The sequence below is a fragment of the Alosa alosa genome, chromosome 16 (assembly GCF_017589495.1).
Source record: "Alosa alosa isolate M-15738 ecotype Scorff River chromosome 16, AALO_Geno_1.1, whole genome shotgun sequence".
NCBI lineage: Eukaryota > Metazoa > Chordata > Actinopteri > Clupeiformes > Clupeidae > Alosa > Alosa alosa.
Window position 1 is genome coordinate 7,119,179 of NC_063204.1, and position 16,881 is coordinate 7,136,059.

The 16,881-nt window shown below is 44.0% G+C and overlaps 1 protein-coding gene across 1 annotated transcript in view; it reads left to right on the forward strand.

Moving 5' to 3' along the window:
• Nucleotides 1-16,387, forward strand: part of ptprn2 (protein tyrosine phosphatase receptor type N2) — a 198,349-nt gene extending 181,962 nt beyond the window's left edge. Inside the window, exons 17-23 of the mRNA XM_048266409.1 lie at nt 917-994; nt 4,817-4,936; nt 5,310-5,476; nt 8,193-8,246; nt 10,438-10,502; nt 12,580-12,653; nt 15,148-16,387. Coding sequence (XP_048122366.1) covers nt 917-994; nt 4,817-4,936; nt 5,310-5,476; nt 8,193-8,246; nt 10,438-10,502; nt 12,580-12,653; nt 15,148-15,219 — 630 coding nt within the window. The 3' untranslated portion in view covers nt 15,220-16,387. The remainder of the gene's footprint in view (nt 1-916; nt 995-4,816; nt 4,937-5,309; nt 5,477-8,192; nt 8,247-10,437; nt 10,503-12,579; nt 12,654-15,147) is intronic.
• Nucleotides 16,388-16,881: the final 494 nt, after the last annotated feature.

The following is a 16,881-nucleotide window of genomic DNA, read 5'->3' on the forward strand; positions in this document are numbered from 1 at the left end:
GTATCTCTGGTAAGTTGTAATCAGATGTATGAAAGAATAAACATGCTGAGAGAAGGAAAGAGTCAGAGAGAGAAAGAGGGAGACAAAGAAAACATAGGGAAGAAATATGGATGGAGGGATGAAAGGATGAAGGAAGTGAAAGGGGGGAAAAGTATGCTAGTATAGGTGCTCTACTCATTAGTGGCTATTCGGCTGATTTCTCCGAGGTCTTATCTAATTATTTCTCTGTGATTTGGCTCTGATGATCCATCTGTGATTACACGCACGTTCTTGGATGCTTATTTGTTGCACCCAGTTTCATCATTGACATTGATGACTTGTTGATTTGACAACTGGTACGTTATCTCATGAGACAAGGCTTTTTTTTTTTCTTTTTTTTTTAAGAAATGCCCAAAATGACAGAAAAGTGTTTCAGAGAGGTTGTGATTGGTTTGAAGTGCCAAAAGCCATTATGGTGGTCAGGAATCCTCTTTCTAGATGTTTCTAATTGGACAGAAAGATAAAGAGACCGTAAATGCCTCTGGGGAAATGAGGGATGAAGGATGTGTTGATTTGACAGGTGGTTAGAGCCAAAGATAAATACATCCCATATTTCACTTCATATTTGTTTTTTATTTTAAGTTCTGAAAACATGCTATACAAACATGTGCCTTCTCTTTAAGTAAATCTAGTGAGGGTACACCTTCTCTTGGATAATTAGAGACAATCTACAGGTATATATTTGGGACCAGACCATGCAATGTGTGTGTGGCATGTCATGTGAGAGAATCAACCTTTGTGAAATGCTGACCATTGTAGTGTGTGAGAGCGTGTGAGATTATTGATTACTGATCAGTCATCCACAATAACTGGATTCTAATGAAAGGGTGTTAATCTCTCTTTAACTCTCTCTCTCTCTCTCTCTCTCTTTTCTCAGATGGATCATGATCCTCGTAACCCTGCCTACATCTCTGCCCAAGGTCCACTGCCTTCTACTGTGGCTGATTTTTGGCAGGTAAGCCTCACCTTGAAACAAGTCCTTCATACAGTGCATGCATAAATACAAAAAATACAATATTCTCTGAAGGCTCTTGCATTTATGTCAGTCACTGAACCTGGCTACTGATGGATTACATAGAGTTTCCCTTTACATACTTTACATATGATAAAACTGGACATAGCTTTCATGTGCTATATGTGAAATATGTCTGTTGATGGAGTAATGTTCATCCAAGAACAGAGTAGGCCTACGTTTAAAAGCCTAGTAATTATCTTTATGCAATCAATCATCCCTAGTGCCATTGTTCATTATAATGCGCATACGACAGCAAATGAGACTTTGATCGATCAATATCACTTTCGGTTTTAATCAAATGCTACAGCGATGAAATCATCCATTCCATTTACACAAACACCTGGCTTTGGTTAAATAAATCTCCCATTGTTTTTCACGGACCCCTACACTCATCGATTACAACTCAGGGCACAAGCCTCCAACAGGATTTGACTAATGCCCACTTCCCGATATTGGCCTGTCCGTCCATTCGGTTATTATGGAGCGCACTGTCGGACGTCATAAGCCCCGGCTGAAACTGATACTGTGGAGAGAGGATTGGAGCGCTGCCGTTATCCAGCCTTATCCAGCGCAGGTCTTATGGAAACATATTAGGCTAATTAGGTCCAGTCAGTGCAGGCCGCTCATCTGCTGTGGAGGAGCCATTGCTGCCCACTGCAGAAACAGAGGCGCAGGTTGAAGAGACCACGACATCAGATGGTCCCCTGGTCTGCTATAGAAGCTGGTCTCGTGGGTGGGCAGGCAGTGGAAGAATGGTCGTTTTAAAAAGGTGTGTGTGCGTGTCTGTGTGTCTGCACTTGTGTGTGTGTTTGTTCAGGTGTGTGTGTGTGTGTGTATAGAGAGAGAGAGAGGGAGACTGGCTTGTGTTCTGACCTTGTAGTCCTTGTGCCCACAAATGTGGCTCATTCGGAGAGCGGCTGCACCAGTGTTGTGTTGTTCGCTAATGGATGAGATTGTGCTGCTGAAATTCAGGTCTCCATGTTAACACTTCAATTATGATTCGATCTCTCCATTGTGTTAGCCCTTTGTTTGAAAAGTGCACTTTGATTGAACTGGTTGGCTGTCTATTTAATGTGTTGATTTTGTCATTTTTTATTCCAATTAATTGCCTGTTTGTGCAAACATCAACAACAAAAAAGTTTATCATCATTGTTTGTTTGTTTTTTTCATCGCTGCCATTTTGTCAATTAACAAGTAAATATCCATTATCTAAATTGAATTAACTCTTTACCTGCAAATTAGGCACAGTTGAATCCTCCCTGCACACGCATTTCAATAAAATAAAAGTGATAAAAACCTAACTGGTAATGATTAAACTTTTTAATGCAACCTTCTCTACAACTATTCATAATGAGGCATTCTCTTTCTATTTCTTTCTTTTTTTTGTTATCCGGCCTGAGAGTTATGTTAATAGTGCTCATTATTTGAAATGGTGCTCCCCTTCTCCCCCGCATCAGAAAGAGGCCCAAATGGAGGCTGGGCAGGACAGGCTAATGGAGGGAGGTGAAGGAGACCTCTCTTTAGGTTGGGCTTCTGTTTAATCCCCACAGGGGCCTAGAACACCCCCACACACACACACACACACACACACACACACACACGCACACACACACACTCACTCAGCCACCCGAACCCCCGAACCCCAAATCTCTGCCTAATCCACCACTCCTGTCCTCCTTCTTTCCTCCCCCATTCCCTCAATCCACTCTCCTGTGCTCTTTCTCCTCCCCCCCCTCTCTCTCTTCTTCTCCCCCTCCCACCCTCTCTTTCTCTCTCTCTCTCTCTCTTTCTCTCTCAGCATGTCTGTCTCCCTGTTTGAACAATTCCTTCATTGCACCTGAGTAAGCCTTATCCATTTCCAGCGCACTATTGACATTTTAGCCGGATTATATCGACTATGTTGGGCGTTAAGCAGTTTCTTCTCCTACACAAATTGTTTTTTCTGCATCCAGATACTCCAAATGCTCAGAATATCTAAACATATTCATTTAGTCAAACCCTTATAGCTATATCCGCCAAATTAAATTCTCTCTCTGAAAAGGTATTTAGTTAGAGTTCATTTAGGTGGGTAAGTCTTAAAAGACACAAACATTTCTGTAGGCTTATGAAAGCCTTGTAATGGTATGTGACTCATCGTCCTCTGAACTAGCGGAAGAGACATGAAAGGCCCCACCATTTTTTGCCCAGCGTACACAGAGACAGAAAAGACGGGGCCATGACAGGCTGAGCCAGAAACACAGCCAAGTGCGCTAACCTGTTTGCATGGTTCTCTGCCTTGACATTGGATTCTGAAACACTGAAAGGCAGAATGGGAAAGATATCAGTGTGAAGATTTTTTCCAAAGATTTTCTATGAGGATAAAAGGCCAAAAAGAATGTAACATAAAAAGTATAAGTAAAAAGATAAATGAGAGGTATTGTTTTCCCACCTTATTAGATTAGATTAAATTATTTTGTTGTGTCATATGTAGGTAGGTATATGTTTAAAATAGCGTAGCTTTTTTTTTGGTTGGTTGTGGGGATTGGCACTTTTATTGTGCGGCATGTCATCTTGGCACATCTCTGCTAATGTCTCTGTGGGGATACATCACACGTGCGTGTGTGATTAGTTTACGGTCAGGACCATTGTATTTTTATGGTGCCCATAAAAGTCAGTGTTTTTTCCTCATTTTGCTAATGGCCTCCGTGGGGCCCTAGATCTTCCAAGGACACATTAAAGTGTGATAAGGGGAAATGGAGCAGAGCGCGAAGGCTGCTAGCTTTAGCGCTACCAGTTACTCCAGCTCGCCGCTGTCAGCCGTGAGCTATGGGAGCAGGCGAGCAAGCCAGGCGCAGACGCCTCTGATCACACCAGCCTCGCTCTGGCGACAGACAGATGGCCCTCACTCACTCACACAGAGGTATCCACTCAGCCCGTCCCTTCAGCCGCTAAATGTCATGTTCAATTTTGGCGGCAAAATTGCTACAGTGAACGCCCCCTCACTGACGTGTAAACACACTGATGATGGTCAATCTTATCAGGAAGCGCGACAGAATGTAATGTCGGACCTGTTTACTCGGGCGCTCGTGACAAACACTTTGATTGACAATGTTAGACAACTCTGCCAGGGCTCTGGGCTTGTGTTATAATTTGCCGCTTCGCCATTAATTGCCTGATTGTTGTAATTAATGAGCTGAAGAGTCTTTCTCACCTTGTCTGCACGGCTGTAATCAGTCCTTGATTGGAAGATTGTGATGGAGCAGTATCTGCTCACCAGGCTGTTGAGGGATAGGCAGTGTAACTGACAAACAAGAATGGATGATTTGGCCACCGTCGGAGAGGCTGCATTTTGTAACTGTGGGTCTCACCAGCATTGAGTGCTATTATACTAATGGCTGGAATTAGGAGCGCATTGTGCATGAGTGTTATGCCAGGCGAACGCAATGAGTTTGCAGACCCTCTCAGACTGCTTCTTGATCAGCAATCATGTAATGAAAAGAGCATTTTGCAACCACTTAGAGAGTATGTCTTCCTTATGGAATGCAATGCATCAACGTATTGATCAATACATCCACCAGACACCCCCACACACACACACACACAGACACACACACACTCCCATTTATCTGTGTGCCATGACCACACCATCTCAGCTGGCCAAAATAAGGAATGTTTGTTTCAATGTTCAGGAATTAACCTTTGTTTTACTTTGTGTGTGTGTGTGTGTGTGTGTGTGTGTGTGTGTGTGTGTGTGTCTCTATGTGTGTGTCTGTGTGTGTCTAGATGGTGTGGGAGAGTGGCTGTGTGGTGGTCGTCATGCTCACCCCCCTGTCGGAGAACGGCAACAAGCAGTGCCAGCAGTACTGGCCCGATGAGGGCTCCACCCTCTACCACATCTACGAGGTACGTCACAGACAGCACGCATGGGTCAAGGAGGGTGTCAGGCAGAGAGGGGGAGGAGAGTAGGAAGTTATAAATCTTCATATCTGAATATTTCTGAATGATATTATGTATTCAGTGAATGTCTTTGGTCAAAAGTGTCTGCCAAATTCTTTCATTCTTACATTAATACACACACACACACACACACACTCATTAATACACACACACTATACAAAATGATGTGTTGAGAATGTGTTAAGAAGAGAATATCTGAAGAGCAAAGACTTTCAGACGATATTTGAAATAAGCGCCCCGGTGTCAAACACTACAGTGTAATTGTGTCCTTCACATGATGCTGTGATACCAGGACTCCAATGCTGCTCTGCCTCTGCAGGTGAACCTGGTGTCAGAGCACATCTGGTGCGAGGACTTCCTGGTGCGCAGCTTCTACCTGAAGAACGTGCAGACCAACGAGACGCGCACTGTCTCGCAGTTCCACTTCCTGTCCTGGATGGACCAGAGTGTCCCTGAGTCGGCCAGGACCCTGCTGGACTTCCGCAGGTGAGGTGGCCATTTCTAGAGCAGATGAGAGCCCTAACCGGAACGAGCTGGAGTGTGCTGACTCTGACCACTCCCCCCTCCGTGATTGCTGCCCACTGCCCTCTGTCCGTTAAGTCTGCCTCCCCCCTCTGCTCCTCTCCTCCCTCTACTCATGTTGTTGTCTGACTAAGAGCAGGTGTCTCCTCCAGTGCACCGTCCATTTCAGGCCTCAGTCTGCACACACACACACACACACACACACACACACACACACACACACACACACACACACTATTTTTCACACACTCACACACACACACACACACACACACACATACATACACTATCTTTCTCACACACACACACACACTATCTTTCTCACACACTCACACACACACACACACACACACATACATACACTATCTTTCTCACACACACACACACTCACACACTCTTGGCAGCAAATTAACTGTCCATGTTGCATGGCAATCCTTAATTTAAACAGGCAATTAAATGTGAAATGTCCAGCCGTAAAAGCAGGGCAAGAGAGAGGGGGGAAGCCGATGAAGTGTGTTTGCTCGGGTTGGTGTGTGAGCGAGCTCTGATGGCCTGTAATGCCTCCCCTGGGTCAGACCGCGAGCAGTCCGAAAATCCCTTTAAATGAGAATATATACCTCAGCGGAGAGGGCCAGGCTTCGATCGGCCGCCACCACCTCCACTGTTTGACCAGAGACACACATTTGAAGGAAGTGTGTGGTTGTTTGGACACACGGTTTGTTTTGTCTGTTTTGCACTTTTTGTGAGCAAAAAAAAAAAGCTTTCTTTCTCACTGCTGTCTCTGAAATGAAAGAAGAGGAAATTAAACTGAGTCCAAGAGAGAGATTGTAAAACCTCTTCATAATTCTGTTTGCTTTTTCGCTCTCAAAATGTGGTGGATGGGATATTGGATTTTGGTTGACTTGAATAGATGCCCATTCACTTACTGCAGCTATTAAGCAACCAGCTCGAAGATTTCAAGAGGAGATAATCTTGCATCCACCCATACAAAAACACTGTATTGTGTTTACAGACCTATTTCAATAAAGGGAGCAAAGGCAAAAGTCAAAATGAGATTCGAAATGAAGTTTTCTCCATCCAACTCTCACTTGTACTTCACAACAGTTACAGTTTAAGGTTCCTCCAGGATTATATACAAAAGCACTTATTCCTTTTGCTTGTTTCTATGCACTGCTTTCTGGCTTCTCACGTACTCTCCTGAAAGACTAGGGGACAAACACAACATTTTTGTTTCTGGTTTGATTTTTTTGTTTTCCTTTTTATTTTTCTTTCTTTTTTTTTTGGCCAGCTAATTAGCGGTTGCCAGTGTCATTTTTGTGATGTTGCAGCTAGTAATATGAGTCCAGTTGCATAGTCACAAAAGTGATCATTGGAGACTGTGTCTCTTCAGCCAGGCCCTTGCTGTTTCCCTGCCTCCTCTCCTCTCGCTCTCTCCTTGTATCCCTCTCTTTTTTTCGTTTGGTTTTCCTGCCCACTCCCCACTTCTCTCGCTCCTTCTCGTGCCTCCCCACTAACTCCTCCGGTCCTACCTGCCCAAACTCGCATGAAGGTGCGCCCAGCCACTGCTCCTACAAATCCACATGGGTTGTACGATTGAACCAGCCTTCTGCTAAAAACCGCTCTTATTTTTCGGTTGGATGTTGGTTTGCTGTTCAATTTTACATTTAATCTGTTAAAATATTAACCTTACATGTGTTTTATGTGCTAAAAACAGTCGGAATATAAACCAGTCGGTTGTCTGACAATATTGATTTAGACTACTGTGTTGATTATTTATAGATTAAATAAAACGTGTCCTTAGAAGTGAGTTATATATTTTGTCGGTTAGCTGCCCAATTGAAAGTATCCATTGTGGTTTTCAGCTTATAAGTACATTTTTTTGGAATTACCAGAAAAGAAATTGGCTTTCATTAAAACAAAACCCATGTAGTCATTATTTTGTAATTGCTTGTGTGTGTGTAAGTGTGTGTGTGTGTGTGTGTGTCTGTGTGTGAGTGTGTGAGTGTGTGTGTGTGTGTGTGTGTGTGTTTGCATGTTCTAAAAGTGTGGACCCTCACCATTCCTTTTACAGGCGTGTAACATTGGTAATTGTGCGGGGTTAATGTGCAATGGATTGCACCACCTCTCCACAGCATCCATCACCACCCTAACAGCATGTCACAATATGGAGTTTTAAAAAGACCAAATTCCTTTGAATTGCTTAACGCTCACTCGTTTTCTCTCTGGATGATTTTGATTGACAAGCCACTTTAATTGAGGGGAAAGAACGGTCACAGTTTTCCATCACAGTTGAAAGTGTATGCAAATAGGATGTTGTTTCTGTGTGCATTCAAGCAGAGGAAGATCAGTCTAAATACTTTAAAAGACTGAAAGTCTAATTCCATTCAGCATATTTAAAACTGTGTGGGAGTCAACAAAACTCTTGTATGAGTAGGCCATGAACCTCACAATAAAAAGTAATTTTCTGGGACGATCCAACTTCAGGGAATGTATTCTGGTTACTTTGAAGAAACTCTGATTTCAGTTTTCTTATAATACCTTCAACTCCTAACCCAAGCCCAGATAGAGCTGTATAGCATGGCCAAAGAAGCAGGGGCTGGAGTGAGTTGTCCTATTCTTGTCATTCATTCGTGTCATTTATGGCATCCTTTCCTCTCTCTCTTTTTCTCTCTCACAACAGAAAGGTTAACAAGTGCTACCGGGGTCGCTCGTGTCCAGTCATAATCCACTGCAGGCAAGTATATCTACCTCTTAGCACACACACACACGCACACACACACACACACACACACACACAGCGACTGATGCAAAGGGAGAATTTTGAATTGTTTTCCATTGGGCTCTGTGATAGATTTGGAGCACTTGAGAACCCCTTCAGTCACATCTGGCTGTAGCCATTGGCCATGTGCAGTGGCACAATCTCACTCCAGAGCGCTTTTCATTTGGATCTGTTGAATTCCATCAGTTGACTCACAGTGTGTGTGAGACGAGTCATTTGCCATTCTCACAGAAAACAGTGTGTGTGTGTGTGTGTGTGTGTGTGTGTGTGTGTGTGTGTGTGTGTGTGTGTGTGTGTGTGTGTGTGTGTGTGTGTTGAAACCCTCAGACAATAGGCAGGGAGCTGGGCAGGGCTCTGTGTGGGTGAATTCATCCCCAGAGAGCAGATGGCGTCCGCAGTGTCTGCCTCTCCGCGCAGTCGTGACTGATGCCTGTGATTGATGCCCTTTTCCCTGCGCACTCTCCCGCTCGAAAAAAGAGCCCGTCTTAGCCGAGCGGGCGGCTCTAAATAATGCAGCATGACCTTCTCCGCTCCTGAGGGGTCACGGAGGTCAGAAGAGGGGGGTCACCCCTTCTCATCAAACCCAGTACCTCCATCTTCCCTGACTCTCATCTACAAGGATTTGCATAGCATGCCGCATGCATTTGAATGCACAGCCTGCCCCTGGTGTTGTGTCTGCTTGGAGATGTAGAACACTCATTACAAGTCACTGCCTACGTTCAGAACATTCACTTATTCACTACACAGTGCACTATGTAGTGAATTACCACTACAAATATACACTATGTACTGCACTATGTACTGTAGTGAATTACCACTCTAAAAGTATACACTATGTAGTGCCCTATGTAGTGAATTACCATTCTAAAAATGTATACTATGTACTTCACTATGTAGTGAATGAGGGGGTGTTCTGAACATAGGCCCTGTGTTTATAGGCACAGCTGTACTGCAGGTTAGTGTAGCCATCCTGGGCTGCACACACAGGCCAGATTGTGTGCTGTGGAATAGGTAACCGAGGATTAATGAACCATCCGCTTTCTGAGCCCGGTGCAGCCTGGGAGGTTTGATTGCCAGGGACTTTATTAGCGGGATGCTAGCTCTGCGCGCCAGTTAACACGCGTTGCAGCCTGCAATTAAAAAGCAGACACATATGTGCACCTCGTTATGATGTGCACTCGCAGCCAATGGAAGAGAGGGCCGTGTCCAAGTCTGTATGACAGCAGTGTGATATGGAGGCATGGGGTTGGCTTAGAGGCCTGTAAAAGTGCCTTGTTGTCCGCTGGTATTATACTGACTGTAGGCAGCTGTAAATGTTTGCTTGATACACAGAATACACTCACAAGGACATACAGTAGGACAAAAAACAATCTTTTTCATTTGTCCACACATGCATGTACAGCTCTCTTTCTGTTCTGTTCAGTTTCTCTTTCTGTCAGTCTCTCAAACACATTTAAATTCTTTCTATCCAAATGTGATAGAAAGGTGTACAACAGCAGCCACAGCACACACACACACACACACACACACACACACACACACACACACACACACACACTCATTGAAATGCTTTCTGAGGAAGAAAGTATTGAAATAAGATTCCCAGTTATTTCTGGGCAGCAGCCGTTCATCCCTAAACAGTTCTTATTTCAGCTGTCTCACTGCCAGTTGACTTTCCTCATTAAAGCACGGATCAATAGCCATTTTATTTAAGGCGCTCACACTCGGATAATTGTATTGTTTTGTATTGGAATAATTACAGTTTGTCATCAGTTCTCAAACATATCTCGGTTTTACTTGGCTCGCTCTCATAAACAGTGATATTCACAAAGTAAACAGACTACCAGGAGGATTAGACTCTTTTTTGTTGTTATTTACCACAGAACTATTGTTCAAATGCTCGGCAATTGATGCAACGGCAAACAAGGACACTGAAATAAGAGGAAAGAAATTAGCAATTTGTTTTTGTTTGAGAGAGGCAATCCCTCTTGTAATGTTGAAGCCAAACAGGTTTCTGGTTTTTTTCTCTTTTCCAGTGGTACTAATGAGACTGTCTCTTTCACACACCCTCTCCCTCCCTCTTTCTCACTCTCCCTTTCTCTCTCCCTCTTCTCCTTGCTCTCTATCTCTCTCTCATTGTTTGCAGTGATGGCGCTGGGAGAAGCGGAACATACATCCTGATTGACATGGTCCTCAATAAGATGGCTAAAGGTGGGAGTCGCCCCCCCCACACACACACACACACACACACACACATCCTTCTTCTTTCTGTGTGTGTGGAGGCGTTGCCGTGGCAACACTAAAGCCTCAATTTTCAGCAGAAGGTCTCGCAATGCATTAGAGGATGACTGAGGGTCCTGCTTGAATACTCAAGAATCTGAGGAGAACAAGAGAGGGTGGAGGATGGAGGGAGGGAGGGATGAAGGGAGGGAGGGATGGAGGGATGGATGGAGAAAAAGGGAAAGGGATTGAGAACTGAAGTAAATCACAAAAATTCCCAACAAAATTAGGAGAAGAAAATTCTCTCAGGAGGTGTTGACGGTTTAGGTTTTAGATTTGTTTTCTTCTTTGTTTTGAAAGTATTCACTCTCTAGTCAGTGAAAAAAAATAAAGAATTTCTCCATGTATCTTTCAAAAGGACCACAGTAATTCCAGAGGTCCAGTGAAATGCGGTCAGATCTGGTCTTTGGATCTCACACCATGGTCTAGCCTGACTTAGCAGCGGACAAATTGTGCTCTCCCCTTCCCAAACTCCAACCTCCAGCAGGGTTGCATAAAATTAAACCAGCTCATGTGAAACTGGCCGGGAAGACAATGGGGTGGCCTCCGCGCCCTCTGCTCCCACCTTCTGAAAACCTCCTCCTTTGGCCCCTGCCTCCTTCACCTCCTCCCCCCCCCTCCATCCTCTTCCCTGGGCAGAGCAGGTCATCTGTGCATCTGCTGTGACCCCGGCCATTCCCCGGTGCCTGTCGGAGTCAGTGGGATCTCGGGCCTCCTGACCGTGCCGGCCACCTCCCTCCATAATGAGAGATCAAAGGCCAAAGGCAGGGCAGGGCTCTGCCCACTGGGAGGGCCCTTTCCCAGGCTGTCAGGGGCCTCGGCGCTGGGGCCTCGGCCGGTTCTCCCCTGGTTCTCCTTTTGTCCGGCCTGAGAAGGGGGCCCAGGTTGCTGCTTGCTGTGTGCACTTGTATGATCAAAGCAGCAAAGGCTGATGGGAACGGCTACGCTGCCACCACTCTCCTTCCTCCTCCTCCTTCTCCTCCTCCTCTTCGTTTTCTTTTTCTGACGTTTTTTTTTCTTGCCCCGATTTCTCAGAATGAATTGTAAATTACTCAAGAATGCTGTTTTATTCCCTAAGTCTTTTCTTGTGGAAGAGAGGCTTCTCCCTCCTAAACTGAGGAATCCAACACTTCTTAAGACTTGAAAGTGTTGGAGCACTTTTTGAGTTGGGAACCCAGCTGCACTCTGCTTCTTTTCAGGGGGGAAAAAAAGAAAAAAAGGAGGGAAAAAAAGGTCTGTAAGGATTCTAGCTTTCTCTTTCTCTCTCTCCTTCACCCTCTCACTCCATCCCTTCTCTCTGAGGAGAAGGGGGTCTCCTTTCTTTCAGGGAACGAGTGAATCTAAAATGAGCCCTTGTGAGCTTTGCCCCCCCCCCCCCAGTAGTTTCTCGTTTATGAGTGAGCCCAACAATAGTCCAGTTGTTAAAGTCATTCAAGCTAAAGGTGAATGGAGGTCCTTTTTCCAATCGGGAGTTTATATCACTTTTGTCTGATTTTGGTCTCTTTGTCACTCGACCATCACAGCGGCTGGGTGAACAACGGAGCTACTGGACAAGCTCGGAAGGGAAAGAAATGAGCATGGCTAACGTTCACTCAACACAACTCCCACACAGACAATAAAAACCCCACATGCGAGTGTCGTTCCCATGAAACCATGAAACCACACTGTCTGCCTCCAGCACTAGGCACCCAGGTCCCCACCACCATCACGTACCTGTAAGAGTGTGGCGTTCCATTTCAAACAGACAACGAGCTTCTTTGCCAGACCTTCTGAAGGGGATGAATGCAAGAATTTTCAATCACTGCATGCTTCTTTTAGCCTTGTGATACCCAGAGTGTGTGTGTGTGTGTGTGTGTGTGTGTGTGTGTGTGTGTGTGTGTGTGTGTGTGTGTGTGAGAGAGAGAGAGAGAGAGAGAGAGAGAGAAAGTGAAGGGGTGAGAGAGATTGACAGATGCATGCAGGATTACAGGGTTTCTTTGAACTCAGTCCAATTTGCGGTCTGTTGCAGGTGCTAAAGAGATTGATATTGCTGCTACCCTGGAGCACTTGAGAGACCAGAGGCCCAGCATGGTGCAGACAAAGGTAAGGCCCTTCAGTTTGCCTGGGGCATCTGAGCACAAAGGGCAGGAGGGAGGGAGGGAGGGAGGGAAGGTGGAGGAGGTGTGTGCGTCATCTCACCCATAGAGGGATTTGTCTTTAATTCTTAAGAAATGGTGAGGGTAGTGGCGAGACAAGACTGAGAGTTATCAGACAGAGGGAGGAGGTTGTTCTGGGGGCTTCCATTGTTGTTCACATCTCTCAGAGAGGAGGGAGAGTGAGGGGCAAATTGCCTGCGTTGGTTGTTTTATTTGGGTTCTACGAGAGGGAATAGAGAGAGGCCTCTAAACAGACCATTGGACGGCAGAGCAGAGAAGGAGCACATTACCAACCTACATTACCAACCCCACCCACACATACAGCCCAAATACACTGTTAGAAGTCCACATCAACTGGTTTAGCTCATACTGAGGGAAGCACTCCCCAATGCCTGTTATAGTACGCTCATTGTTTTAGTTAGCTGATCTAACCTAAAGGGTATCCCCAAACTGTACACCACCGGAGTGTATTAAACATCACCAAGTTCATTAAACCCAGCGTGGAGCTTCAGGTGTAATCACTTCTCTGCACCACTTTCGGACCCATGCAGGGATAGCCCACTAGCGTTAGCATAATTATTTAGGATATGAAATCAATTTGCTATCTCAACAGTCACATAGTCAATATATTGCCATGCGAAAATGAAAGGCAACATTGATTGTAGTTACCTTGGAGATTCGTTTTAAATCCTCCTACTAGGAGCTTCACTCAGTTGAGAGGCTTTCGAGATGGACAACAAGGATTTGTCGCCATGGCTTCATTAGATTAATGGATCATCTGGCTATCACACATTTATTGGACATAAAAACAATGTGACAAAGCCAATCTGAACCGACTGGTAGACTTGTTAGTCAGCCCCTGCCTTTTCTCTTCTTTGGTTTCCAGTGAGAGTTTGTTTTTGTAGAAGGTCTGTGAAGATGTACATCACCACAGGGTGCTGTTTATTTATTTATAAATTTACGGTGCTTTCCTCACTCTTTTTCTCTCAAAGTAGCCTATCTAATTCATTTATCCAGACGCGTGACAAATTTCAAATATCTGATTACGGGGCGACGGGGTGCTCTCTGGAGAATTTGTTTTGATGGGTTTAAACAAACCGCGGGAGCGTCTCGCTGCATACCAATGACGAGCACTGAAGCTTTCAGAGTCATTTAAGGCTCTGTGTAAAGAGTGAGCGCGGAAATGTCAATTACAGCACATCCTTGGGCAAAACGAGTCTGCCAGGCTTTCCATGCCATTCATGTTTGTCCAAGCTACCACAGCATCACTCATAGATTTTTATTAAAGCACTGATTTTAACCCCATCTCTCTCAATCAAACATCCAGTTGCATACATTTAGTGTTTTTACAAGAGAAATTTCAGTTTTGAACCAACATAAGACTACTACCTGCCATAGCTTTTAAGTCCAAATAGAATAAAAGTAGAGTAATGATTTTATAGCCAGAGAATGCTGCAATTGTAAATAAAAATCCAGGGAGGAATGTTATGTGACAATTTCATAAAATGTTGGGTTTTACCTTTGATGTAACATTTAATGTGACTGAATATTTGAAGCAAGTGTTGAAATGATAAGCTAATGTTTTTTGATAAGTTGTTGATAATTACCTCATTTGAACTCTTTCTGATGTTTGCCTCCCTCTAGTGGTAGGAGCCTAATAATGTTGTGTCTCGCCTTGAGAGCAGCCTTATAAAAAAAACATCTGACTTCATTATTTTGGCAAACTCTGTTAACATGCATTTTTGCCTCTTTTTTTATTGTGGGCTGGGGGTTGTTTAGTGGAGGGAAAATGACGACGACACTCTGACCTTTTATAACTGTGTTGTGAATCAAGAACAATCAAGATAAACTTACTTCTGGAGGGTATTTGTGAGTTTTTTTTCACCCACGTCTGAAGCCTCTGAAACACCCACCACTGTGAGTAGTCTATGGCCAGCAGAGGGGTGGAATTTCAAACATTAGTTTTGGGGTCAGTCTTCAGACAAGCGATCGATACAGGCCAGAACCCTGCAGGGAAATAAAGTGAGTCACTCTCAGACTCCAGTCTGAGTTAGATGCTTATTTAAAGACTGGCAGATCTCAAGCGTTGCAAAGAGCACAGATGCATACATACACACACACACACGCAGGCACTCACACACAGAAGACATGAATGCAATGAAAAATGTTCCTGAATTGCTTCCCCGAGGCACACACATTGAAGTACAAAAAATCAGATGTTCATACACCCACACACCTGCAAACACACACACACACACACACACACACACACACACACACACACACACTTGAAGGACTTTCACCTGCTAGAAGCATCTCAGCCCCCCAGAGAATATAGATTAGAGCATGAGGTGCATTTTTGCTTTCTATTGCAAAGTGACAATTGAAATCATTATTTTCTTCTTTTTCTCTCTGTCTTTCTCCCGCTCTTTCTCTTTCAGGAGCAGTTTGAGTTTGCTCTGACAGCAGTGGCTGAAGAGGTGAACGCCATCCTCAAAGCTCTTCCACAGTGAAGGTCGTGAGCAGTCACTCTTCAGACTGGCAGCTGTCCTCTCTCTGCACCTCTGATGCCCCCCCCCTCTCTCTTTCTCTTTCTCTCTCTCTCTAAGGCTCTCACTCCCTCTTTCCCCTGTCTCCTTGCCCGCACTCTTCCTCAAGAGGACTCTAGCCTCCCTTCTTCTTCTCTCTCACTCCTTTTGAAGATGGATGCACCTGCCTCCCCCCCTCCCTCCCACACACACACACACACACACCTTTTTCCATTGCTTGTGTAAATACAAAGTCCTTACCTCACCTCCTCAGTCTTTCTCCACTTCCTTATCCACCCTCTACCCTTTACATCTCTCTTTGTATAAACAAAATGCATCACCCACTTTCCTTCTCTCTTTTCACAACAGTAGGGCATATCCCTCTTCTTCTCCTCCTCCTCTTCTTCTTCTCCTCCTCCTCTTCTTCTTCTCCTCCTCCACTTTTTGTAAATGTGTGACTCTGTGAGCATATTCATAAATGTGTTGTATTCTAACGGAAAATGTTTTTAGAACAAAACCTTCCTGTGGTGGTAGCAATGAAAAATATATCTATAAAAGATTTATATCCTCCCTCCCCTATTTTCTTTCTCTCCTGCAACTCGAGTTAAAAATGATACTGTACACTATAACCAACAGAGAAATTATTTAGACGTGTGACTGTCGTAAGGAAAGTCTGATACTCTTTCTCTTACTCTATGTGTCTTGCTCTCCTCTAATTGAGGTTCCTAGACTTGGGGTTGATGCCAGTAGAAATCTCATGACTTAATGCAGCATTGTGTCTATATGACACAACTCATAAAACCCCATATCAGTGTTTACTAATCTCATTTGTTTTCTGTGCAATGGATCAATATAGCAACCACTGCCTCAATGTGAATATCAATGTGACAAATCTGGATATATGAATGGTGACAAGCAATATGAAATAAATTACCTATGGAGATTACCAGACGGTCAAAAGTTTAATTGTGGCATATTGGTTTGTGTCCACACAAATCTTGTGATTGTGTAATTTTCGACTGATAACTACAGTGTATGCCATGAATATGAAATAATGTATTGACATCTGAAATGTTCTCTAAATTGTAAAATATATTTTTGTGTGTAAATGATAGGCCTATCATATTAGTAATAAAGCTCTATTCAAACTGGCTGCATTGGCTGTCTCTCTGACTGGGTAGCTTGGTGTGGTGTGGTATGATAGTGATATACTGTAGATACTATACTGTGTAATATATTGGGTCATGTTTTGTAGGCTGCTACATTTGGTAGAGGTTACATGGAAAGCTCTGGTAAACTCGCTATCTCTCACCTAATTCTTCAGACTGCAATTAGTTGTCAACTATTGAATTAATCTGCAAATACATCATTGTCATTGATTAATTGGTCATTTTCTGGGGAGGAGATGTTACAATTTTGTGATTCCAGCCATTCTGACATTTTATAGACCAAACAACCAATTGATTAATCAAAAAATAAACAACAGATTAATCGATTATGAAAATAGTCATTATTTGCAGTACTAGTTCTCTCTCTCTCCCTCTCTCTCTGTCCAAAAGTCAAACACATAGTCAGTGAAGGAAGCTCATGACTTGTATCTGTTGCTTTATTCAGAAGAAGGTCAGTCAGTCCTGGAGCATCTTTTAT